General features: G+C 36.2%; 1 protein-coding gene across 2 annotated transcripts in view; it reads left to right on the forward strand.

Moving 5' to 3' along the window:
* Window positions 1-26,918, forward strand: part of C1GALT1 (core 1 synthase, glycoprotein-N-acetylgalactosamine 3-beta-galactosyltransferase 1) — a 47,040-nt gene extending 20,122 nt beyond the window's left edge. Inside the window, exon 3 of one of the 2 annotated variants that reach the window (XM_053714086.1) lies at window positions 2,469-2,941. In XM_053714086.1, coding sequence (XP_053570061.1) covers window positions 2,469-2,672 — 204 coding nt within the window. In that variant the 3' untranslated portion in view covers window positions 2,673-2,941. Of the gene's footprint in view, window positions 1-2,468; window positions 2,942-19,920 lie in introns of those variants that run through there. The other variant, XM_053714087.1, reaches the window with a different exon arrangement.
* The last annotated feature ends 647 nt before the right edge of the window (window positions 26,919-27,565 follow it).

Raw genomic sequence — 27,565 nt, forward strand, 5'->3', positions numbered from 1 at the left:
ATGGCTCAAATAATGGAATGCTGATGTGGTATCTAAATCTAGGTTACTATCTCTATCATTCCAGGGTAATAATTTATTTGGTTCTCAGTTGGATTCTATTTCCACTATTACTGGGGGGAAGGGAGTTTTTTTGCCCCATGACAAAAATTCTAAGGGTAAATCTAAAGCTTCTAATCGGTTTCGTTCCTTTCGTCAGAATAGAGAACAGAAAACCACTTCTTCTTCTCCTAAGTACTCTGGCTCCAATTGGAAGCCATCTTTGAGTTGGAATAAATCCAAGCCTTATAAGAAACCAAAGCCAGTCCCCTAGACTGCATGAAGGTGCGTCCCTCAATCCAATTCTGCTGGTGGGGGGCAGATTGAAATAATTTCAAGACGTTTGGGCAGGTTCCGTTCAGAATCATTGGATTCTGAATATTGTCTCTCAGGGATATCAAATAGATTTCAGAATAAGACCTCCTGTGAGAAGATTTTTTTTTCTCTCTCACGTTCCAACAAATCCTGTGAAAGATCAGGCCTTTCTGAAGTGTTTCAGATCTGGAGCTTTCAGGGGTAATTGTACCAGTTCCACTTCTGTAACAGGGTCTGGGTTTTTATTCAAATCTATTCATTGTCCCAAAGAAGGAAAATTCATTCAGACCAGTTCTAGATCTAAAGTTTTTTTAATCGCTTTGTAAGGGTCCTAACTTTCAAGATGGTGACTATAAGGACTATTCTGCTTTTTGTTCAGCAAGGTCATTACATGTCCACAATAGACTTACAGGATGCATATCTTCACTTTCCGATTCATCCAGATCACTATCTGTTTCTGAGATTCTCTTTTCTAGACAAGCATTACCATTTTGTTGTTCTTCCATTTGGCCTAGCGACAGCTCCAAGAATCTTTTCAAAGGTTCTCGGTGCCCTTCTATCTTTAATCAGAGAGCAGGGTATTGCGGCGTTTCCTTATTTGGACGATATCTTGGTACTGGCTCAATCTTTTCATTTAGAAGAATCTCACACAAATCAACTAGTGTTGTTTCTTCTAAGACATAGTTGAAGGATCAATTTACCAAAGAGTTTCTTGGTTCCTCAGACAAGGGTTACCTTTTTAGGTTTCCAGATAGACTCAATATCCATGACTCTGTCTTTAACAGACGAGACGTTTGAAGTTTGTTTCAACCTGTCTAAACCTTCAGTCTCAATTATTCCCTTCAGTGGCTATGTGCATGGAAGTTTTAGGTCTCATGACTGCAGCATCAGACGCAATCCCCTTTGCTTGTTTTCATATGAGACCTCTGCAGCTTGAATCAATGGTGCAAGGATTATATTCGGATATCACAATTGATATTCTTAAATCCCAATACTCAACTCTCTCTGACTTGGTGGTTAAACCATCATCAGATTATTCAAGGGACCTTTTTTTTTTTTTTTTTTTTTTTTTCTTCGTCCTTCCTGGACTGTGATTTCAACAGATGCAAGTCTCATCTGGGGAGCTGTCTGGGGGTCTCTGACAGCACAAGGAGTTTGTAATCCTCAAGAGGCAAGGTTACCAATCAATATTTTAGAACTCCGTACTATTTTCAGGGCTCTTCTGGCTTGGCCTCTATTAAAGAGAGAATCATTCATTTGTTTTGAGACAGACAATATCACAACTGTGGCATATGTCAATCATCAGGGTAGGACTCGCAGTCCTTTAGCGATGAAAGAAGTATCTCTGATGCTTTCTTGGGCGGAATCCAACTTCTTTCTAATTTCTGCGATACATATCCCAGGTGTAGACAATTGGGAAGCAGATTATCTCAGCCCCATAGGCAGAACATTTTTTCATTTTATGCAATGAGAATTGTTTTAGTGAAAAAAAAAAATTCTGCAGTGTCTTTTAAGAAGCTGGTGTTGCTATGTTTGTTGCCCTTACTCTGTGTGCATGAGGACAGGTTCATGTGCAGCCTCGCTGATGTCTGCTGTACGTTCCCACAGTGTCAGTCTGCCTGGGAATCTGCTCCACTGTACTGCTGGGGTCTATATGCCCTTTTTGGAGGATATTTGTGTGTGTAAGGGTTTGTCTATGTGTGTGTGTGTGTGTGTGTGTGTAAGGGTTTGTCTGTGTGTGTGTGTGTGTGTGAGGGTTTGTCTGTGTGAGTGTGTGTGTGGATCTGTGTGTATGTCTTTTTTTTTTTTTTGTCTTTATTTATAAACCGACAACATAGTAGCAATAGAAGGTTAACAACAGAAGAAAAAATTATGTTAAAGTCACATTCGTTTCACCACGCAGGGTAATTAATATAAGATACATAGCCAATAAGAGCATTTTAACCATGTAAAAAAAAAGAAACACTTAATACATTTCCAGTCATATGAAGATCAGACCCAGAATAAGACATACTATCACCAGTCTGTTGATCAAAGTAAATTAACCTCTACTGAACTTCAGTTTAAATTTTTATATTGTTGGTAAAAAAAAATTTTATTTTTCTCACTAAATCTAGACACTCAAGCAAGAAACACACAATCTATTATCCAACATGAACAAAATAACAAGAAAAGAAAAAAAGAAGACAGGGACCATCCCGTCGGCTCCCTCTCCCCCTTTCCAACTCTATTATTGTATAGGCAACCATTCTCCCTCTCTCAGATACGATTTTCACGCCTTTTATCATTGCCATCATGCCAAAATAATAAAACAAACCTAAGCCCATTCAATAGGTAATTTACCCGTTTGTATCAGGGTATCAAAAAGATTTGTTTTTCTAATGATAGCTATAAACTGTTGTAACATAATGGGAAAGGTTCTCATTAGTCCAAGCCATTTTTGGAGATTGCTCCATTTTGCCCTCAAGATAGATATCACTATAATATTGTTCAGATATAATTATCTTAGCTATCATAGATTTAAAAGTTTGGAAAGAAGGCAAAGTATTAGACCTCCAGTTCAGCAAAATAAAGTTACGTCCTGCCAAGATCAATGTATTAATTGTCTTATATTGTTTGTTTTTATGGTAGTTACACAAAAAAATTATATCTTGTGGGCTTATAACAAATCCATCATCCAAACTTAAAGATAACCAAAAATTAACCTTATACCAGAATTGTCTAACTTTAGCACAATTCCAGAAGCAATGCATAAGATCTGCATTCGGGTTACTACATTTCGAACAAACATTATGGTTGGCTCGATATCACTTTTTAAGTTGTGCGGGTGTTACATAGACCATATTTAAGAGCTTGCAATGAGATTCTCTCCAAGAGGTTATAGTGGTTGCTTTTTGTACCAATCTGAAACTCTCCTCAATATCTATATTCGTAATGGAAGGAAAATGTATTTTCCATTTCATCAATAATTTAGACGTATCTGATCGGCTTTATTAAGTAGCATATTATACATAAAAGAGATAGATACGTTGCCTTGTCTATATATATATATATATATATATATATATATATTGTTGTATTAATATCCCCTAGCTTCCAATCTGACATATTATCCTCCCATAATTCCCCATAGAAATGTCTCAATTGTAGATAGGCAAATAAACTGTTTATGAATCGCATACTCATTCTGTCCGAAAAAGATTTAACAATATTGAGTGTCTCGTTCCAAATTTGAATCACATTTTGTAGGCCTTTATCTGACCATTCCTTAAAGGTTCTGGAGGAAATCCCACTAGGAAATTTTGGATTTCCACGTATTGGTAAATATTTGGAAGACTTCCAGCAAGTATCCAATTCATCACACAATTTATGCCATGCCAAGATCGGATTTATAAATATCCCCATCCGGGCAATACGTTTAGGTAGTTCTATCTTGGATAGATGCATAAGAGCTTTCAAGCAATATGGCATTACAATACCTGACTCTAGGTGTAGGTTCATTGAGTATTCGGTTTCTGTAATCCAATCTAGTATATATTTACTAAGTGTAGTTAAGTTATAGTATCTAAGATTTGGAAGCGCTAGTCCTCCTGCATACGTATGTAAGCTAAGATTGTGTGTAGAAATTCGTTTACATTTTTATTTCCAGATAAATCCAGCTGTTATACCATTAAACAAAGCGATATATTTAGCCTTAATCATGATTGGAAGATTTTGTAGCAGATATAGTAGTTGCGGGAAAAAAATTGTCTTGATCATGGAAATCCGTGCAGAGAGTGAAATAGGGAGCGCCATCCAGTTATCTAGATCTTTTTTATATTTAGTAAGATAGGATGTATAGTTTAATTCGTACCATAGAGCAGGATCCTTATGAATTTTAATCCCTAAATAGTTTATTGACTCTACTGACTTAAATAGACAGTCAGAGTTTAATGGTTTATTTTGAATGATCCTTAAGATTTCTGACTATTCAAGATTAATTTTATAGCCTGAAAAGGATCCGAATTGTATTGCTAGTGCTAGAAAATGCTATATTGTATGGTCTGAATCATTCAAAAATAAGAGTAGGTCATCTGCATCGAGAGTGAGGACTGTTTTAACTGATCCAACCATTATCCCAGATAATTCTTGCCGTAGTTTGAACAAAAGAGGTGAAAGAGGACACCCCTGACGAGTACCTTTTTCTAGAATAATATCGTGAGTGAGTTCAGAATTAATTGGTAAATTAGAAGTCGGATTTTGATAAACTGCATATATTAGATTTAAGACATTCCCCTTAAAAACAAAATGCAAGAGTGAAGTGAATAAATGATCCCAGTTTAATGAGATCAAAAGCTTTTTCAGCATCAATCGCCAACAACGCCAAGTTTGATCTGTTCAAAGTTTCTTTACTCTTATTTTCATACCAGAAATACTCCAGGACTGTTAGGACCCTACGTATAATTTTAGATACATTTCTGCCTGTCATAAACCTAACTTGATCTGTATGAATTAGATTCCCCATATAGATTTTTAATCTATTTGCTATAATGGACATAAAGATTTTATAGTCGCGATTTAGTAGAGATATTGGTCTATATGCTGACATATTTTCTGGATCTTTATTTTTTTTATGTATCAGGGTGATGGTAAAAGCAGAGAAATACTTTGAGGGAATTTTATTCTCTATATAGTATGAATTAAAAAGACTCACTAACGTATTTGGGATATAATATTTCAAAATTTTATATAGTTCAGCAGGAAGTTGGTCTGGCCCAGGAACTTTGTTTGTTTTTGCTGTTTTAATCTGCGCTATTACTTCTGCCACTGTAATTGACTGATTTAATGTTTCTAAATCTTGTTCCCCAATTTTAGGGATTCTAAAATTATCCCAGAAGTGCTGTTTATTCTGCATGTTTATTTCTTCCCTCTTATAAATCCTCTTGTAATAGTTAAAAAAGGCTTCCCTTATTTCTTTTGTATTGATAATAGCCCTACCCTCAAGTTATTTTGCTACTCTGTCTATTTTTAATCAATGTTGAAAGGTATCTAGCTGATTTTTCCATAATTTCCATGGTATTTCGCACTCGTTTTTAAGTCCTCTTGTGTGGTCTTATGCTTAAGAAATAAGTCCCTTTCCTTTTTTTTTTCTCTATATATTTATCCCAGGCTATTTTAGCTGAATTATTGATATATGCTTCGTAAGTATTTCTAACCTGGTTAGTTAGCTGTAATTCTCTATCCTTACTTATGTAAATGGAAAAAAAAAATATTTTCTTATCTCACCTCTAATAAATGGCTTAAAGCACTCACTGGACTTTGAAAATAAAAATTTACTTTTAATGATCCAAAGTTAAAAATTCAGGGTGAGCATGACATTTCAATGCTGTACTAGCATCTTTATCAAATGTCCCAAGTTGGAAGTGGTGATGCTTCAGGGTAGGTACATCATCTGTGTGATGCCCCAAGGAAGATGTGTTTGAACTGGCTGTACTGCCACAATTTATAGCCCCTCCTTTAAGAAATTAAGATTGTTTGCGTATCCTCTTCGCTCTAGAGCGTAAGGCATCCACCACATGGTACTTGCAGCTGATTGGAGTATTAGGTTGTAAACACTGTCACTTGTTACAGCGTGAATGCCTCTTGGCTATTTAGCATATACGTCATTATAATCGCAGTTCTCCGCCCCACAGGCGTGCGTCAGACAAATCAGATGTCTGTCGGTCACTGAGGGAATGTAGGTATACGTCCCATAGTCGTGAGTCAGACAAATCAGAAATCCACATTAGTCAATGGGAGTGTAAGTGGATACTATACACGGGCTCTTCCGTCAATTCAAAGACGATATTCAGAGATCGTGTTCCACATATAGTGGAATGTTCAATTTTTTTGTACCATCCTTCATTGTTGTATCGTTATGCGTATAAAGAGCTTGCATTGTATCTGTATGCAAAATGGTGAAACATTAGACACAGGTGATACACACTTGTACTCTGATGATCATATACTACAACCCTAAAGTATATTAACAATCCGTGCCCCACATATAGCGGGTTCAACCATCGGTCTAATTCAGTTGGTATATATTGGTATATTAGGTGGTGGATGTCAAGCTGTATACAGCGCAATGTCCAGTATAGTATGGAGGGCTAGTAATAGTGTATGAAAAAGGAAAGAATATAAAAACATAGATATAGATAGATATGTATGTGTATGTGTGTGTGTATATGTGTGTATATATATATATATATATATATATATATATATATATATATATATATATATATATATATATATATATATATATATATATATATATATATATATATATATACAGGGAATGCAGAATTATTAGGCAAGTTGTATTTTTGAGGATTAATTTTATTATTGAACAACAACCATGTTCTCAATGAACCCAAAAAACTCATTAATATCAAAGCTGAATAGTTTTGGAAGTAGTTTTTAGTTATAGCTATTTTAGGGGGATATCTGTGTGTGTAGGTGACTATTACTGTGCATAATTATTAGGCAGCTTAACAAAAAACAAATATATACCCATTTCAATTATTTATTTTTACCAGTGAAACCAATATAACATCTCAACATTCACAAATATACATTTCTGACATTCAAAAACAAAACAAAAACAAATCAGTGACCAATATAGCCACCTTTCTTTGCAAGGACACTCAAAAGCCTGCCATCCATGGATTCTGTCAGTGTTTTGATCTGTTCACCATCAACATTGCGTGCAGCAGCAACCACAGCCTCCCAGACACTGTTCAGAGAGGTGTACTGTTTTCCCTCCTTGTAAATCTCACATTTGATGATGGACCACAGGTTCTCAATGGAGTTCAGATCAGGTGAACAAGGAGGCCATGTCATTAGATTTTCTTCTTTTATACCCTTTCTTGCCAGCCACACTGTGGAGTACTTGGACGCGTGTGATGGAGCATTGTCCTGCATGAAAATCATGTTTTTCTTGAAGGATGCAGACTTCTTCCTGTACCACTGCTTGAAGAAGGTGTCTTCCAGAAACTGGCAGTAGGACTGGGAGTTGAGCTTGACTCCATCCTCAACCCGAAAAGGCCCCACAAGCTCATCTTTGATGATACCAGCCCAAACCAGTACTCCACCTCCACCTTGCTGGCGTCTGAGTCGGACTGGAGCTCTCTGCCCTTTACCAATCCAGCCACGGGCCCATCCATCTGGCCCATCAAGACTCACTCTCATTTCATCAGTCCATAAAACCTTAGAAAAATCAGTCTTGAGATATTTCTTGGCCCAGTCTTGACGTTTCAGCTTGTGTGTCTTGTTCAGTGGTGGTTGTCTTTCAGCCTTTCTTACCTTGGCCATGTCTCTGAGTATTGCACACCTTGTGCTTTTGGGCACTCCAGTGATGTTGAAATATGGCCAAACTGGTGGCAAGTGGCATCTTGGCAGCTGCACGCTTGACTTTTCTCAGTTCATGGGCAGTTATTTTGTGCCTTGCGACCCTGTTGACTATTTTGAATGAAACGCTTGATTGTTCGATGATCACGCTTCAGAAGCTTTGCAATTTTAAGAGTGCTGCATCCCTCTGCAAGATATCTCACTATTGTTTACTTTTCTGAGCCTGTCAAATCCTTCTTTTGACCCATTTTGCCAAAGGAAAGGAAGTTGCCTAATAATTATGCACACCTGATATAGGGTGTTGATGTCATTAGACCACACCCCTTCTCATTACAGAGATGCACATCACCTAATATGCTTAATTGGTAGTAGGCTTTCGAGCCTATACAGCTTGGAGTAAGACAACATGCATAAAGAGGATGATGTGGTCAAAATACTCATTTGCCTAATAATTCTGCACTCCCTGTATATAGATTATATATATATATATATATATATATATATATATATATATATATATATATATATATATATATATATATATATATATATATATATATATATATATATATATATATATATATATATATATATATATATATATATATATATATATATAATGTGTGTATGTGAGAGTCCCCCTGCACCTAATAGGGGAAAGATGGATCTTTAGTAGATGAGGTAAACTCCTCATCTATGATGAGTGTTTCTGAAGAGAGCATCCACATTTTTTATTGGCCCAAAATCAAGTTTTATGTTCAGTCCCTTCGGGGACACTGTGTCCAACATGTAAATCCATCTGGATTCCAATTGTAATAGCATTCTGGCATGATCACCCCCCCCCCCCTCCTCCGTGGTGGTAGGTGATCAATTATCATGCATCGCAAGCTTGACAGATTATGTTTCTGGGTAACAATGCTGTGCAACTGGAAGATCAGATTGACCTCTCTGATTGAAAATCTGTGGTTGGCCATCCTGTCCTTGAATGGGGTGATCGTTGTGCCCATATAAAACAAGGAGCATGGACAGATCAGTATATAAATGACAAAAGTGCTATTGCACGTAAGGCGATGTCGTATGGAATAACGTTTGTTTTTATTCGGGTGTTGAAAAGAGTCCCCAGTCTGCATAGTATTGCCTCTAATTTATAATCCTCGTAATCTTGTATCACTATCGCGCCCCCTTTATCAGCAGGGTGTATGGTGATAGTGTTGTCATTCATAAGAGTAGTTAGTGCTATTTGTTCCTGTTTGGAAATGTTAGAGTAGGTATGTCTGAGAGGTTTATCATTACAATCTGAACGTATCGTTCTAGAGAAACTCTTAATGGATGGATTAGATGTAGGTGGGTCAAAATTAGATGGTGTTTTAAATCCAGTGTCAGTTTGTAGAGGCACTTTATCCGTCAAGAACTCTTTAATGTTCAAATGTCTCTGAAAACGATAAATATCCACTGCAGTTTGAAAAGAGTGGTGTTTCGGAGTGTAGATAAAGACCCTTATTTAATAATTTGGTCTTGTCGTCAGTAAATGGTCTAGAACTAAGGACTATGTCTGTTTCCTGTATGTGGGTTTTCTTTTTGTGCCCCCCCTCGTCTAATGTGCTTCCTTCTAAGTTTTTTGACTGTGTTTGTAGATTTCTATTAGCTGACCTTAAAGTGATATTCCCAGTGTTGGAATGTGCACCCCCTGATTTGGTGTTTGTGGTGCTTGTGTCACTACCAGAGTTTTCACCACTACTGGTATCAATTGTATCTACAATGTTTTTTGATTTAGTGAATGTACGTCGTCTGGGTTTGTAGTCCCTGGGTCTGTCTTCCTTACCATAAAGCCACATATAAATACGCTTCTCCCTGTAGTCAATTTCTACAGTAGACAATTTTCTGTTTTTAAAAGCCAATAGTTCACTGTTATATTTTTTTTGATCAGCATGTCTAATTTCATGACCCAGTTATCTGTCTTATCATCAACCAAAACCTGATAACTCTCAGTTTTTATTATATCAATTTAAATTTGAATCCTTCTTTCCGCCCTAGAGACATCCTCAATAGTCAGTAGAATTAAATCATAGGAGCATTTATTTAAAATGCAACACCACTTCCTACAGAACTCGGCACTTGATCTACCTAGTGTGGGTACATTGCTAATTCTAAAACCTTGAGGTATTAATTTATTTTTGTGATAGTTAGATAGACAGAGGGTAAGTTATAGTCTATTTTACGTTTACTCAAATTTAGAAGCTTATGATATATATCAATGGGGGTATCCCCTCTCAACTCACGTAAATCAGTAGTATTGCGGATGCATTCTGCGTCATCTTCAGTGAGCATAAAAGTGTCTGTGTTCACTATGTCCTCATCACTGAAGTTTGTTGCTCCTCCTGAGGGGTGTAAGCTCGTAGCCCCTGTCTCCATATTAGGTGCAGAGAGAAGATAAGTTAAAAACAACAGCAGCAATAGCTGAAAAAACACAACGTTCCGATATAGACCAATTGAAATCCTGAAATCGTGAGATTTGAATGATGGGATCGGGTCAGGGAGCGTCCTTATGATACTAAGCACACCCTCTTGACCGCAATCCCATCCTGGAAGCGTCATTGGCTTCAGGACAGCCAAACGGCTAGGACCTTCTATTCTAGCGCTAAAGCCCCACCAGGTTAGGACAGAATAGAACGTCGTAACGGCCTTAGAATGTTAATAGCATTGCTAAAGATCCTTATACAAAATAAATGTAATTTTGTTTACGATTTTGTTCATTGTTTTGCAGCTCAAAGATGTACTCTTTTTGATAAGGCTCTTCAGTGTTTCTCTCTTTTGTTGTGGCCATTTAGGGACAGTTAAACTTGTATTTCTGTAAATAATAATATCAAGCAAGCACTATAATAGTTCTGATTTCTTTAGGAGGCAATCCGTCCTTTCCATTGGAAGTGGAAAACTAAATTTTATTCAGCAAGCAAAATTATATCATAAAAATACATAAAGTAATTTAATTTTTCACTATTTTATAATTAAACATTTTATGTGGATTTTCGTTTAAAATTTCATGCCCCTTTAAAAAGGACTTTAAAGTTAATAGCTTAAGCATGCAATGTTAAGAAGCTTTTCAATTTACTTCTGTTATCAGATTTGGCTTTATGCGCTTGGTATGCTTTTCAACAAAGGATACAAAGATAGTTCATAGCTGCTCCTTAGCATATTACAAGGAGGTAGATAGTTATTGGTGGCTGCACACATGCTTCTTGTCATTGGCTCACCAGATGTGTTCAGCTAGCTCCCAGTACTGCACTGCTGCTCTGGAGCCGACTTTAACCATGTGTATTAGCACTCCACTTTGTAATACCAGCAAACTAAAATGTATTCACATTGCTAGTAAGCATTGCACTCACGAGAGCGAGCTATCATAGGCTCCTTTTGGGAGCCTCGTTCTGATGCTGTCACAGACGGCATCAGAATCTTGCGCAGCGAAGTATGTAACACAGCGATAGTCAGTCATATATGTGTATATTTAAAATTGCTGCTTAATTTAAGTGTATACACACATATTAACACATAAATATATGTAGATGTGGAAAAGGGGCGTTAAAAGATTGGGATTAAGGAGGGTTATAATATATAAATAAATTTAAACAGAAAATTATGATATATCAGGCTGATGCTCCTATTAGGTAATAGTAGACTAATATATTGATGCAATATATGTGTAATTGTATCTAGGTTGGTTTGGCAATTGTATCAATCCTAAAATTTGTCTAGTAAATACTATTTGAACAAAAGTGTAACAATTGTATCAATCATAAAAAATGCCTATTGAATACCGTTAAAGGGACACTCAGGTTAAATTAAATTTTCATGATTCAGATACAGCATGTACTTTTAAACAACTTTCCAATTCACTTCCATTAAAAAAAATGTGCACAGTCTTTTATATTTACAATTTTTGAGTCACCAGATCCTACTGAGCATGTGCAAGAATTCAGACTATACGTATATGCATTTGTGATTGGCTGATTGCTATCACATGGTACAAGGGGAGTGGAAATATACATAACTTTGAAATTTGTTATAAAAAAATGTACTACTCATTTGAAGTTCAGACTAAGTGCTATTGCATTGTCTTGTTATCTTGCATTTGTTGATTATGCAAATCTAATGTGTTGACTGGTCCTTTAAACAAAAATATTGCATAAATCATATTTCTTTTATAATAAAACTTACAGAATAAAATTCAATATATGCGCTTATGCATATTAAAATATAATAGACATAAATTACGAATAAGTAGGTTGTGGCCACAACGATATAAAAAACAAAGATAAAAAAGGCTAGCGTGAATGTAAGCTAGCATATAGGACAAAAGACTTGATTTAAGCATCTGATATTAATGTGCACGATGTACATATAGCAAAGTCTCTGAGTATACTATTAGTGATATTTGTAAACACAGTTGTGCAATTGTATTGGTAGAGATTGTATCGAAGAAGGTATCAAACTGATACTGAGAATTCAAAAAGTCAGTGGAGAGTGTAAATAAGTTACTTCCAGTTCGGCTTAATATATTGGAATACAAACTATTCAAAAAAAGATTTTTCACCAGCCGGGCTTACCCGGGAAATCTTATTAGGGTCGTCCTGGGTGTAGGACTCCGTCTGGAGTGAGATTTGGGCAGTTCTTACCACCAAAGTGACACTGGGGAAAGAGTCTTCTCTCTCTATTGTTTTAAGCGTCCTCGGTCACTACGGGCAATCAACTCTGTACTCACACATGTGAATGGTCACGTGTGCTGCTACACCAATCAGGTGGGTCTGGCTTAGGATTCCTCTCCTCTGGAATGTATTTATATATTATTACCCTCCTTAATCCCTAGCTTTTAGCGCCCCTTTTCCACATCTACAAATTTACCCATTTTCTTTTTAAGTGGTTTTGGGAGATCCACTTTTATTTAAAAGGAGCCTTGGGATCAGAGATTGAATATAGAACTTTACCCCCTTTTTTCGCATAAATATATATGTGTGTGTGTGTTTGTATATATGTATGTATGTATGTGTATATGTCATCGCCCAGCTCAAACAGTTTAACCTAGGAGCGTGAATTTTGGAAGGTACGTTGTTTTTATGACATAGGCACCCACTAGGGAAGGATTTTTGGAAATTGCGTCCCGGGGGGTGAATATTTTTTTTGAGGATACCTATATCTCAAAAACCAAAGATGTTAGACTTGAAAATTGGTATTTTAGATTTTCCTTTAAAAATAAAGAAACCTGTGTTTTACCATTTCACAAAAAAGGGGGGGGGGTGAAAAGAGAAGGGTTATTTATGAGGATACCTATATCGCAAAAACAGAATTTGTTAGAAAAGTTATAATTAAAGTAAGTTTACATGCCAATTTTCTTGCTCCTAACGTCAGTAGTTCTCAAGATATTGATATCACTAAAAAATGTAATACACTTTTTTTCACATCTGACAGTTGAGTCATAATATATAATTACAATTTAATATTAAAGGATCAGTAAATACAGCAGCTTTGCATTATCAACAAATGCATGATAACAAGACAATGCAATTGCACTTAGAAAAACTTCTACTACTCAGTTGCAGTTCAGACTAAGTGCTATGGAAGTCTTTTGAAGTGCTATTGAAGTGGCTGTCGCATGATGCAGTGGGAGTGGAAATAGACATAACTTTGAAATGTGTTAGAAAAAATTCTACTATTCATTTGCAGTTTAGACTAACACATTTCAAAGTTATATCTATTTCCACTACCACTGCATCATGTGACAGCCACTAGCCAGTCATAAATGTATATTTTATTAATTCTTGCACATGCTCAGTAGGGGCTGGTGACTCAAAAAGTGTAAATATAAAAAGACTTAACATTTTGTTTATGGAAGTATTGAAAAAAAAATTCTAACACCCCACTCCCACCAACTTTAAAGCCCCAAAACTGCCTAGTGCACAAAACTACAATGCCCTATATTTTGAGGGCATTTAGGGCACTTTTAGAAAATTAACCATAGATCTAATCTCTGGTTAATTTGGGAGCTGGTTAATTATTGCGCTCCTGCAAACGGCAAATTTGCCCATTTCTTTCCTATGGCATGGAGTGTCCACAATTTTTATTCCAATTACTAGTGGGAATTCAATTCCTGGCCAGCAGGAGGAGGCAAAGAGCACCCCAGCAAAACTGTTAAATGTCACTTACCTTAACCATAATCCCCAGTCATCCTCTTTGTCTCTATCACAGGGCTTACCGCCACACTGCCCTGAAAGCACCCGATACTGACTGATCTCTGAAGTTAAGCAGGGCCAGGCTCGGTCAGTACCTGGATGGGAGATCGGAGACCACTCGGATCTCTTGCAGAGGATATTTCTGGATTCCTATCTAGAGATTCTCTTTCTTGATGGATTTCGCAGAACCATCTGTCTTAGGGTATATGCTCCTGATACCATCCTGGGTGATTGTGATCGTGGACGCCAGCCTGTCTGGCTGGGAAGTGGTGTGGGACTCTTTTTAAAGGTTCAGGGTTTTGTGACTTGAGAGTAATCTTCTCTTCTCAAAACTTCCTTGAGTTGAGAGCGTTCTCTGTTCTTTTTTCTTTCTGGTCTCAACTTGCTTTGATGTGTTTTTGCAGATCCAATGGAAATCTTTTCCTCGGTGGCATACATTTACCACCAGGGAGGTACTCAGAGTTAGTTAGATTTGAAGGAAGTGTCCCGCATTCTCCAGTATACAGAATCTCTCGATTGTCTCCTCTCTGCCATCCCAGGGGGTGGATATCTGGGAAGCGGATTTTCTGAGCAAGCAAACCTTCTCTCCATCCAGAAGTATCTCTATGATAACCCTCAAGTAGGTTTTTTTTTTAGTTGGATCTGTTGGCGTTGCGCTCGAAGCGCCAAGCTTCCAAGATTCAGCTGAAGATCAGGAGATCCACAAGCCACACTGATCAACGCTCTGGTGGTGCCTTGGATCTTCAGTCTGATTTACCTGTTTTTTCTTTTTGCTCTCCATCCTCAAGTCTTTTTACTCATTCCAATCAGGAGAGGGAGTCTGTGTTTCTAATAGCTCCTGTCTGGCATCGCAGGATCTGGTTGGTGGATTTGATGAAGTAAGCCTGTTATTTGTAAGATTTTCCATAAGGTATGGCGTACATACCTGTATTGGTGCGAATCAACAGGTTTTTCTTGTTGAGTCGAGTAAGGGTTCCTTGCGTTCTGTCTTTTTTCTTCAGGAGGGCCTGGAGAAAGATTTGTCAGTCCATACTCTGAAGGGTCAGATTTCTGCCTTGTCTATTCTTTTGTCCTAACGTCTGGAAGGTCTGCCAGGTGTTCGAATTTTTGTTCTGGCCTTGGTCAGAATCAGGCCTTTCTTTATTCTGGTTACTCCTTCCTGGAACCTTTTCCTTGTTCTTAAAATTTTGCAGCAGGCTCCGTTTGAGCCTATGCATTCGGTTGATATTAAAGTGTTATCGTGGAAAGTAAGGCGGTCCTTCGTACTAAATTGGGGATTTCTTCCCAAAGTGGTATCTGATCATATCCTCAATCAAAAAATCGTTGTTCTTTCTTTTTGTCCAAATCCTTCTTCATAAGAAGGTACATGTTACACAACCTGGATGTTGTGCATGCTCTAGAATTTTATCTACAAACAACTAAAGTTTTTCGGCAGTCTGCCCTGTTCATTGTTTTCGCTGCTAAGCGTAAGGGTCTGAGGACCTCTTATACTGCTCTATCTCTCTGTTTGAGAAATGTTATCTGATTAGCATATGAGTCAGCTGGACAACAGCCTCCTAAGAGAATTACGGCTCATTCCACTAGGGTTGTCTCTTCTTCCTGCACTTTCAAAGATGTAGCATCTGTGGAGCAAATCTGCACAGCGGCCACTTGGTCTTCATTGCATTATTTTTCCAAATTCTTCAAATTTTATACTTTTGCCTTGGCTGAGGCTTCCTTTAGGAGAATAGTTCTTCATGCGGTGGTGCCTTCTCTTTAGGTTCACCTGTCTTGTTCTACCTTCTTTTCATTTTGTGTCCTCTAGCTTATGTATTGGTTCCCACTAGTAATTGGAAAAAAATCGTGGACTCACCATGCTATAGGAAAAAAACCAAAATGTATGCTTACCTGATAAATTTCTTTCTTTCCGGGCACAGAGAATCCATGACCCGCCCTTCTCTACATTTAACAATTTTTTGGTTTAAACCTCAGGCACCTCTATACCCTTGTGTTATCTTCTTTTTCCATGTTCCTTCAGCCGAATGACGGGATCATGGGTAAGGGAAGTGACACTTAACAGTTATGCTGGGGTGCTCTTTGCCTCCTCCTGCTGGCCAGGAGTTGAATTCCCACTAGTAATTGGAATGAAATCGTGGACTCTCCATGCCCGGAAAGAAAGAAATTTATCAGGTAAGCATACATTTTTCTTTTTGCGGAAGCACAATCATTTAGGGCTCCACTTGTAATCTAGCCCATTGCATTTTATTATTGCACATAACTTCTTAGAGCATTACACTTTTTTATCCCCTAAAAAAAAAATGATGGGTCTCAAATCTAGGCTACAGTAATTTTTTTTTTTTTTTTTTTTTTTTTGCTGTTCCAAAGCCTACCTAGGTATGCTCAACATAGGATACTAAAAGAACAAAGCAAATTAGTTAATAGAAGTAAAATGAAAAGTTGTTTAACATTGCATACATAGGCTGTCTGAATTGTGAAAGTTTATAGGACCATTATATACAACAGAATTGCATGATAACAAGATAATGCAATGGCACTTTTTTCTCTGACAGATTTTACAAAATCACTTTAAATTGCTGTCCTCTATTATATGACAGCTATCAGCCAATCACAGACTTATATCTGTAGCCCATGAGCCCTTGCACATACTCCGTAGGAGCTGGTGCCTCAGAAAGTGTGCATATAATAAGAGTGGGTTTATGCCAGCCTACAGGAGGAGTTATAATTTATGTGATAAATTAGTTAGAGCTGACATAGGACAGTCAAAGTTGAGCATATATCTCAGAAAATAATTAATGGCTGTTATCCATGTCTTGGTGCTCCAACTACAATAGTTTGAATAAGGGTAAATATGTTTTTCACCCATCCTAGAAAAGGTAAAATATTTAATATTAATGGGTTTTATACCTGTAACATTATTTTTATTTTTGCTATATACATGATCAAGTGCCCATGTGGGCGGGGCTACAGTGGAGAGACCACTAGAATAGTCTGCAACAGAATTAATGAGCATAAGTATAACATTTGAAGTGAACTAAACAGATCAAGAACCCTGTGGCAGAACATTTATTTAGTTGCTGGACATAACATCAGCCATCTTAAGTTTCAGATTATTGACCATATTAATCCATTGAAAAGAGGAGGGAATATTGAACTATTTTTAAAACAAAAGGACGCATTTTGGATTCATAAATTGGATACACTTTTTGTCCCATACAACTTAAAGGGATAGTAAACCCCAAAAATTTATTTTATGATTCAGATAGAACATACAATTTTAATCAACTTTCCAATTTAATTCTATTATCACATTTTCTTCATTCTCTTCTTATCCATTGCTGAAGGGACAGCATTGCACTCATGACAGGAAGCTGAAAATATCTATTTAGCCAATCACAAGAGACAAATGTGTGCAGGCACCAATTAGCAGCAGCTCCCACTAGTGTAGGATATGTGCGTATTCATTTTTTAACAAAGGATACTAAGAGAACAAAGCACATTTGAAAATAAAAGTGAATTTAAAAGTGTAGGGCTGCAACTAACGATTATTTTCATAATCGATTAATCGGCCGATTATTTTTTCGATTAATCGACTAATCGGATAAAAAGAGAATCAATAATAGTTTTCTATGTTTTAAATAAAATCCACATATTGAGTGTTACAAATATAAACTTCAGACTAAAACTTTACATTAACACAACTGTTTCTTCAATTTTTAAGCAACAGAGCACAGTTTTATAATTAAACAAAACAAAACCACAAACTGTTTGAAAAGAGGTAGAACTAGAAAGAGTTAGACTATCACTATTAATAACATTCTGTTATTCACTCTTTCAGAAACTTTGCATTGAAATGCAAAAATCTCAACATGTCCACATGCTTCTGACTAAGGCTGGTTCTCTGTTTGCAGCTATATTTCCTGCAGCAGAGAAGAGGCACTCAGATGGCGTTGAGGTTCTTGAGATGTATAAGTAGGGTTTTGCCAATTTCACCAACGTGGGATATTTATATTTTTTAGCTCTTCACCAATGCGAAGTGTTTTCTACCTTGGCAAGGGGCCTCTCAAAGTAACCCTTGACTTCATTCTAACATAAAAATATCTTGATTATCTATATGCAATGGTAAATAACCAGCAATAAGGTTAGGGGAAATATCTAGTCCGCTCTAAAAATAACGAATATATACTTATAAAGGTTGAATCTGGTACATATCACAATTTATTAAAAATATAAAAAAACAATAAAAAACAAAATCAGAAGCGCTAAGGACTGTATATCAATAACAGGACAAAGCCATACACATTTATTTATACAGTACATATAATCAGCAATAGCAAGCGATCTGCTAATAATTGTGCAAACAGATAATAGTGCACATCAATTTAAATAAGTCCCATCAATCTAGGGGCAAGGTGTAAACAACAAGCTTGGCACTATATCATGAAAAGCATAGTTCCAAATCACCTGATTTAATATAAACAATCCAAATGATGACTATTATATCTGGGTTGCACATAAGCCAGGGGTAGTTGTAAACTTATGCTGTCCTGAAAAAGTAAAAAGTATACGTCTGTAAACATCCTTTAGGCTAAGGACATAACCATAAAACACAATACCATATGCAGGAGTTCATTGGAGTGAAGCAGCTGGTGTTGTGCACAGACCAACTAATTGCAAACCAACTAATCGATTAATCGATTATGAGATTCGTTGACAACTATTTTCATAATCGATTATTATCGATTATGACGATTAGTTGTTGCAGCTCTATAAAAGTGTCGTAAAATGACATGCTCTATCTGAATCATGCAAGTTTAATTTTGACTTTCCTATCCTTTTAACAAATATTTTGATTTGACAGTGTTTCTTTAATGAAATAATGTGAGATGCTTTGTTTCTAATTACTATTTGTTAATAGGCCTTAATGATACTGTGTATATATATTTTTTTTAATTTTATATTTTTTGTACAGTTTATGAAATGTATATAATGATTGATGTTAAAGAGATAACCCTGAAGGACGGACCTTAATCGACCTGCCTATAAATGGGTGGTATGTTTCTCTGTGTATACTGACATTACTAACGATATCGCACCCGAAACGTTGATTTTGGTGAATGCTGCTGTCTATTGAACTGTTGCTATATTGTGAGAGGATAAGTACAGAACCTCTGACGGATTTGCACCACCTTATCACATTGTGCTGAACTATATTGAATACTTGACTTATAAAAAGAGTGAGCACAATTTAAAGTGAAGGTAAACTTTGGTGAATGAAAGCCCGTTTTTTTAAAAAATACTATTAAAAACAGGGGCACTTTCATTCATCAAAGTTTACAAAGCAGCCGTTTTGATTAAAAACTTAACTTTTTTTTCTTTTCACAACCAGAGCAGCTTCCCCGTCCTGGAAATCCTCTCTTCACACGTCAGCAATGACAAACTCGGCTTCCTCCAATCACGGCTTTCCCCCCAGGGTAGTCATTGCCTGAGAACATGCCGTGATTGGAGGAAGCCGGATTAGTCATTGCTGACGTGTGAAGAGAGGATTTCCAGGAGGGGGAAGCTGCTCTGGCTGTGAAAAGAAAAAAAGGTAATTTTTTTTTTTTTTTTTTTAATCGAAACGGCTGCTTTGTAAACTTTGATGAATGAAAGTGCCCCTGTTTTTAATAGTATTCTTAAATTCATTCATCATCAGTTTACCTTCACTTTAATAATGGAAGGAATTTGTAAAATCTCCTTAGACCTGCATTCTCTATCTGGATCATGAAACAGAACTCTGATCCAAGATGACGGACCTTCTCTTATCATATGTGCCTTTTGAAGTGTATGACCAAAAGTATTAAGTCAATCACTATGTTGAATCTATATGATTTTCACGAAGTGCAAAAAAAAAAAGGAACGTTTATTATACATTAAATATGTGATATATTTATACTTTATATACTTTTTTTAAAAAACATTTTTATTTTTATCCCCCCAGGGTCCCGGCTGCTGCTCTGACCTGGCAATTTCTTACCACTATGTGGATTCTACAACTATGTATCAGTTAGAATATTTGGTTCATCATCTTCGACCATATGGATACAAATACAGATACAACCCAGAACCACTAAAAAATACTGTGAACCAAAATGTAAATGAACCTTCCGACAAAGCTATTGATGGACAAGCAGCAGTGTGAAATCCATATATATATATATATTTAAAAAAAAAAATCTTCAAATGATACTTGTGCACTGAAGTGAAGCAGGTGGTTGGGCAAATAACCACAAACGACAGCCTATATTATTTTATGTTTTCAAGCTTGATAGACTCTGTTCTTTTCCCACAATAATCAATATTGAAGGATGAAAGTGATTGAAGAAATGTTATTACTTATGTTATGTTTATTCTGTAATGCTGTCAAGTGAGTGAAATGAAGAAAGATTGCTGTGGAAACCGTCTGTATTTACAATCACATTAGTACATATTGTGCCATTTACGCATACCTGTAAAACAGGATAGATTGCTACAAAGCCTAATTGATACCTATATCATAGAGCACTTTTGCTTCACTGGTTAATTATGCATTCATTCTTTTTCAAAGAGTGTCTGATGTCTGGTTTACTGGTAGCTGAATACAGGTCCAAATCCAGAATTCCAAAATACACTTTTTAATAATATATCTTCTTTTAAATATTAAAGGCATCCTAAACCCAAATTTTTTATTTCATGATTCAGATAGAGCGTGCAATTTTAAGCAACTTTCTAATTTACTTCTATTTTCATGTTCTCTTGATATCTTTATTTGGAAAAAAAAGCAGTGATGTAAGCTTAAGAGCTGGCCCATTTTTGGTTCAGCATCTGGGTAGCGCTTGCTGATTGGTGGTTAAATGTAGCCACCAATCAGGAAGTGCTGAACCAAAAATGGGCTGACTCCTAACCTTACATTTCTGCTTTTTCAAATAAAGATGACAAGAGAGCAAAGAAAAAATGTTAATAGGAGTAAATTAGAAAGTTACTTAAAATTGCATGCTCTAACTGAGTCACAAAAGACAAAATGTGGGTTTAGTATCCCTTTTTAATCAAAAATATTGTCTAAATGACATAAGATATTGTGTTTACACTTGGTCCGTCCCCTCTCCAAATTTTCCCTTTATATAGATGCAAATATTCCAAAATCCAAACATTTTCCGTCCCAAGCAGTTTGTATAAAGGGTTTTCTACCTGTATTCTCAGCTTTGAGACCTTGAAGTGACCCATGAACTTTAATGCGTCACAGTCCCTAGGAGGGAACTACAGTACAGAGATGCATGAACAAAACATGTTTTAGATGCTTATTTTAAATTAAACTTACCCTGTTCATTTAAGCACTATCTTTAGCTGATGTTGGGCACAACTGCAACAGCATGGTTACTACTCGCCATGCTTTTGTTATTAATTCTGCGCCAACAACTAATTTGAACCCCTTACTGGTGCCATATTATAGAGCTTAAAGGGACATTATACACTCATTTTTTCTTTGCATAAATGTTTTGTAGATTTATTTATATAGCCCATAAAGTTGTTTTTTTTAAAAAAAATGTATAGTTTTGCTTATTTTTAAATAACATTGCTCTGATTTTCAGACTCCTAACCAAGCCCCAAAGTTTTATTAGAATACAGTCAGCTACCTTCTCCAGCTTGCTCCTGTTTGTGTAAAGGGTCTTTTCATATGCAAAAGAAGGGGGAGTGTCTGATATTTCCCACTTGCAGTGGGCTTTCCAGCTACCTTTTCAACAGTGCTAAACTGTGAGCTTCTAAGTAAGTTTTTAAACAGTTTTATGCTGGATTTTTATATCCGTATCTGTGCATCTTATTCTTTATAGTAGTGTCTATTACATGCAGTTATATGAAAATGAGTGTATACTGTCTCTTTAAGTACTCTGTAAAAGGTGGGTGTGCATTCACAGATAGGTGTCAGGTTTTTTAACAGCTGCATTGTGCGCTTCTTGTTACTGTGCATGATACAGAGTGGGAACTTTGGATTCTTGTAGTAGATGAATTCTTCTATATTAATATGCCCTTTTTCTGTATATGTTATTTAAAACTGTGTATTAACGCTGCAAAAATGTAAACCTCGTGCTCTGTGTTATAAAACACCCAATACAGCTGTGAATAAGCCAATAACATCACTGAACTGTGAATGTTAACAACTTCTGTTACAAGGTGCAAGAATATTAGAACTCCAAGATGGCCAAAAAAGGCAATTCAGGGCTTTATCAACCAGCAACTGTAAAGTGTTAAAATAAGAGAACAATTCTGAAGAGAGCTGTAGGCATAGGCGGAGAAACAATAGTCTGGTAAGCATTAACCCCTTTGTGCCCTTATGACGTTCTATGCTGTCCTTACTGCTCTGGGCTTTAAAGCCCTTAAGACAGCATAGAATGTCATAGCTGTTTGGCTGTACTAAAGCCAAAGGCGCTACCTGAATAGGATTGTGGGCTGGAGGGTGTGCCTAGCTTCATAGGCACTCCCTCCTAACACGATCCCATCAATGAAAGCATGCAATTGCATGAACGATCGTGCAATTTCAATGTTTTACTTACTTAGTTTACATTGGGTAGACGAATAAATCTGGGCGGGAAGGGGTTGACCATTCTGTTGAAGTTTTGTCCAGCAGTTTCAATATCCCTTTAAGATTGGGAGCAGCATGTGAGAGGCTGTAATCCCCAAGCCATTAGTGCTTATTGCCTTTGGATAGAGCAGTGTCGCTCTCCCATATTGAGTTTTAAATAAACATTTGAAATAAGGGTGACACACACACTTTGGCAGTAGAGGTTTAGTTGACAGCAAAAAATGATAATTTATAGTCAGTCTGATTTTATTTATTTTTGGTTACTGCATCCTGTGCACTTTCTTTTGTGAAACAATGTTCCAAGGACACATAGAAAGCCCTGGCATATTTAGTGGGTTGGCATTACCCATATGGGGTTGTAATGTTAACAGGATTGCACAAATAAGATTGCAAATAAGGCCACATTTGATAAGAGGCCGGAGCCCTGGTTAATATTGAGAAACCAGGTAAAGCTTACATAGCTACATGTAGAGTTAAAAGTTGGTTATCAATTGATAATTGTTTATAAGCTCACATAATTTTTCATGGCCTTTACAATTTAAACAAGATTGTGCATTTGCCTTATTTTTCTTCATACGTGTTTTTTTTGGGGGGGGGGGGGGTTGTTACTGGGATTTGTTGCCCCGTGTTCCAGAGTGACTTTAAAGGGACATTACAATGAACAGTATGTTGGGACTATTTAGCTTGTGAACATCCTTTTTGCTGAGGTCTGATTGTCAGGGATACATATACCTCAGTCAGTAGCTTCTTATGGTCTATGTTTAGCTGTCTAACTCCTTGAGGTTGGTCACAATCCTTTAGACTTTAATGGTGATTTTTTGATTAAAAAAAAAAAAAAAGTTTTTTTCTAAATGGTTGTGGTCGACCCCCTTGTTTAAAACATTTTGGAGGACGTCTTTAACACAAGGGTAAATTCCACCTGTAAAAATTATGACACAAATATATCAGAAAAAAATATAGTCTAATCTTTTAATACCCTTTATAGAAACAGGCAGCTAAACATTGAGTATTACCCCTTGTAGAGGAAAAAATAAATAAAAAAGGCGCTCACCGTTTGAACAAAGATGTCATGTCTGTCTGTCTGATGAAGGGGCACCACCCTGAAAGGTCATGCTATAAAATTGACATCTTTGTTCAAACGGTGAGTGTCTTTCCATATAATTTCTCAATTGTGTATGTTACTTGCACGGAGCACCCCGGAAGCTGTGTGGTTCTTATTTATTCATAGTGTGCCAACCCTTGCTTACTTTATATATATCCCATGTTGACTTTGATTAATTTCCCTTGTTTTTTTACAACTCTCTCCACCTTACAAAACCTCAATTACCAGAGTAAATCTGTTTGCTACCACATTCTGTGCAAGACATTTCACATTTGTCGTGTGTTCTTTTCTTGGTTAAAGGGACATACATGTCTTTCAGGATTTGGATAGAACAAGCAATTTTAAACTTTCCAGTGTACTTATATTATCAAATTTTCTTTGTTTTCTTGTTATCCTTTATTGAAAAGCTGGAAGGTAAGTTTAGGCGTGTGCACGTGTCTGCATCACTATGTGGCAGCAGTTTTGCAAGGATGTTATACATTAGCAAGAGCACTAGATCCTGTCAGGTAGTGCTCCAGACGTGCACATTACCTACCTAGGTATCTCTTCAACAAAAAATAACGAGAACTAAGAAAATGTAATAATAGAAGTAAAGTGTATTCTATCTGAATCATGAAATAAATATTTTGGGTTTCATTTCCCTTTTAAAATTTATTTTCTAAGCTAAAAATGTCTTCTAAGTTAAAGGGACATAGAAATAAATATTAGATTATTTACCATATATAAGATGGTAGTGTGCCAATAAACATGTTTGGCTTGATTATGAGTGGTGCTCTGTTGTGCGGAAGCAAAAAGGGGTTTATCACGGCTCTTTGCACACATCTGACGTTGCGCGGTATTACAAGTTGAAAGTAACCGCATCTGCTTGAGCGCAATTAAATTTAATGTATGTCAGGATAGCATGACCTCAAAGCTCTTGTTAAGCGAGACGAAAAAGTTGCACAAAACATACATTTTAAAGTATAGTTACAATGAAAATGACACTATCTAATAAAAATGATTAAAAAGTTATAAAGGCTCAAAGATATTAGGTCTCAGGTGCCTGCAAAGGACTTTAACATAGAAATACATACATAGACATGTCTAAATAATATTATGTGTGTGTATGTGTATTTACAGACGTATACATATATAAGTGCATTAGAGCCCTTTGCTGTCAAGTAGATGAAAACACGTAAAATCCTATTTATGCAATATTTAATAGTGTTTAACTATTTACTGTAAATATTTCACATACCAATGTTCTTTACATAGGGAAATATGTGCTATGTATTTTAAAATAGATATTCCTATATATATTTGTCGATATCTTATACTTTTTTTATATACAGAAATGGTAGGCACTGCACTCTCACTAACCAAAAAATGACAACAACCAGGGTGCCGGCAGGGGCAATAAATAGAAAGTATGCAGACCGCATTTGCTGGATTTCAGATTTTCATGTCCATTTAGCACACTTGAGAAAATGTGATCCGGTTTATGCGAGTAAGGGTTAGAATTAGCGATTTTCCCACTTTTCGCTCTCCATTGAGCGGGGAATACCGTAAAGCGGTCACAATATTTGAACTTAAGCTTTTTGTGCGCATTGCCTCAGTGGTTGATCGTAAACTTTTTACTTTCAACTTGTAATACGCGCGCAACACAACATGTGCAAAAAGCCGCAGTCTAGGACAGTTAAGACGTGAGCACACTCGTTATGTAGCCCAATATCGTTTCGTGCTGCTTTAATATTGTTTTTTATTTACAAATTCAGATTATCGTCTTAACTCTTTGAACCACAAACAAGCTGTTATTTTTATTTGAATGTTTAAAGGGATATTGTTCCCAGTATTTATTTATTTTTTAAACAAAAGCATGCAAGTAAACTTACCTTCTCTTTTCAGGCTTGTAGAGGGTAGTCCATATCAACCAGTACAGCTGGGGCATTGTACCCATCTTACATTTGTTGATTTTTCCATATATGCATATTATTTTTTGTTTACCAAAATGTTTGTTTGGAACGTCTGTAACAATAACCGTGCTGCTGGCCTATATGTTTTTTTAAAAGTTACTGTAAAATTGTTTGCCTTATCAGTTTATTCTAAATATTTTGAGTATTGGTAATTACTATAAGTAATCATTAACTTTAAAATCTAAACCACTGTTATCTTTACATATGTTATGTAAATTTATATTTTTGTTCTATTTTATTTTAAAATAATTGTATATTACTCGAGTGTTTATTAAACATGCATTTTACATGTTTTCAGAGGGCTTCGTTATAAGTACAAGAACTTTTTTTTTTTTTTTTTTTACTTAAAAGGGACAGTGTACTGCAAAATTGTCTTCTCTTTAACATGTTTCCAATGATCCATTTTACCTGCTGGAGTGTATTAACTTGTTTACAAATGGCTCATTTACCTTTTTAGCTTGTCATTTTAAATGGATGTTTCTCCTGTAGAAACCTCCACCTGTACTAAAATTCCAGTACAGAAGTACTGGCTAGAGAAAAGCTATGTAAACAACAAAATACATTCAAACAAATCAACCTTCGGGGGTGGTAGAACCCTGCCCTTTGTAAAAGATGTTCCTGCATCCGTTTTAAATCTAATGAACTCTTCTACTTGCTGCTTGCCTGGGTACACTGTCCCTTTACAACAAGGTAGCCATCTTCAGCTCAACTCCATAGCAGAAGGTGGTGGTGTTATGTGTTTGTTTTTTGTTTGTTTTTAATAATTGCCTGGACCTATTTTGGTGTTGTGTTTTTCTTTTTGTACAGTATGGCCAGTCAAGAAGTGGACATTGAGGTAATTTAAATTATAAAATAAATATTTTAGTAAGGACTAAAATTGAAGTTAAGAGTTCCATAGACTTTGGTTTTATTAAGTGCTTGTGGAAACACAGGATTGCATCAACTTTGTCTCAAATACAACCATAACTGATTAAACCAACTTAAATACTGATTTAAGGACAATGGTGTGATAGCAGCAAAAGTACATTTTGCTATATAGTCAACAGTGAAGTATGGTCTCGTCAGAATCAAACGGAGAATTAAAAGAATTGTATTCTTTCTGTGTACCTGCCTACTTTGTGCTATGAAAAGATATGCTGTCGGCATTCAGATTTATTTTATTTAAAATTAAAAACTTGATTTTTTTTTTCATATTTTACTTCTAAATAATCAGATCTCTGTTTTGATTAACTTAAGTGCCTTTTAAGTATTGATAGTGGTGTTTGTAAAAAAAAAATAAAAAAAAAATATCCTAAAAGAAACAATAAAAAAATAATAATTAAAAATCAGTATTTTGTTTGACGTTTTTTCATCAGATCTTCCATTATTACTGGGTGTATAACAAATCCATTATGCTCGGTTATTTGACACCTAAAATGTTCTACCATTGTACCACCCTTTAAATCCAGACAATGCTGAGGTTAAAGGGACAGTCAACTTCTTTTTGTAAGGGCCCAGGTTTTATTTATGTGTGTGTTCAGTAACTGTTTATGGCGCAGCTATTGTACGAGCAAGCAGCTCTGATTGTAATTGTTGTTGCACAGTTAGGACTCAAACCGTTATGCCTGTCAGTTTTATCTCCCTCTGCTAATAGCGACCAAAACAGACTTATTTCTCTCCTCACATTGTGCACGTTGTCACTCACAAAGTGCACATCGCCAATCATGTGTTTGTGTACGATTTGTGTCTGCACATTTCTGCTTGTATCCTTAGCTGAATGAGAACCTCCTTGTTTGCGGTTGCTGTCGGCTATGGACGTGTTTGGGCAGCACTCGGGAGATAGTGGAGGCACTTCTACTCCAGGGATGACGTGGCGCTAGGTGATATCACAAGCAAGGGTGCTTATCGAAAACGTTTGCATGTGCAAAGGAATCTCCTTGCACATGTCAAGGGTAACAGTAATAAATAACTAATATATATATATATATATATATAT

Source organism: Bombina bombina, chromosome 5 (genome assembly GCF_027579735.1).
Source record: "Bombina bombina isolate aBomBom1 chromosome 5, aBomBom1.pri, whole genome shotgun sequence".
Lineage (NCBI taxonomy): Eukaryota > Metazoa > Chordata > Amphibia > Anura > Bombinatoridae > Bombina > Bombina bombina.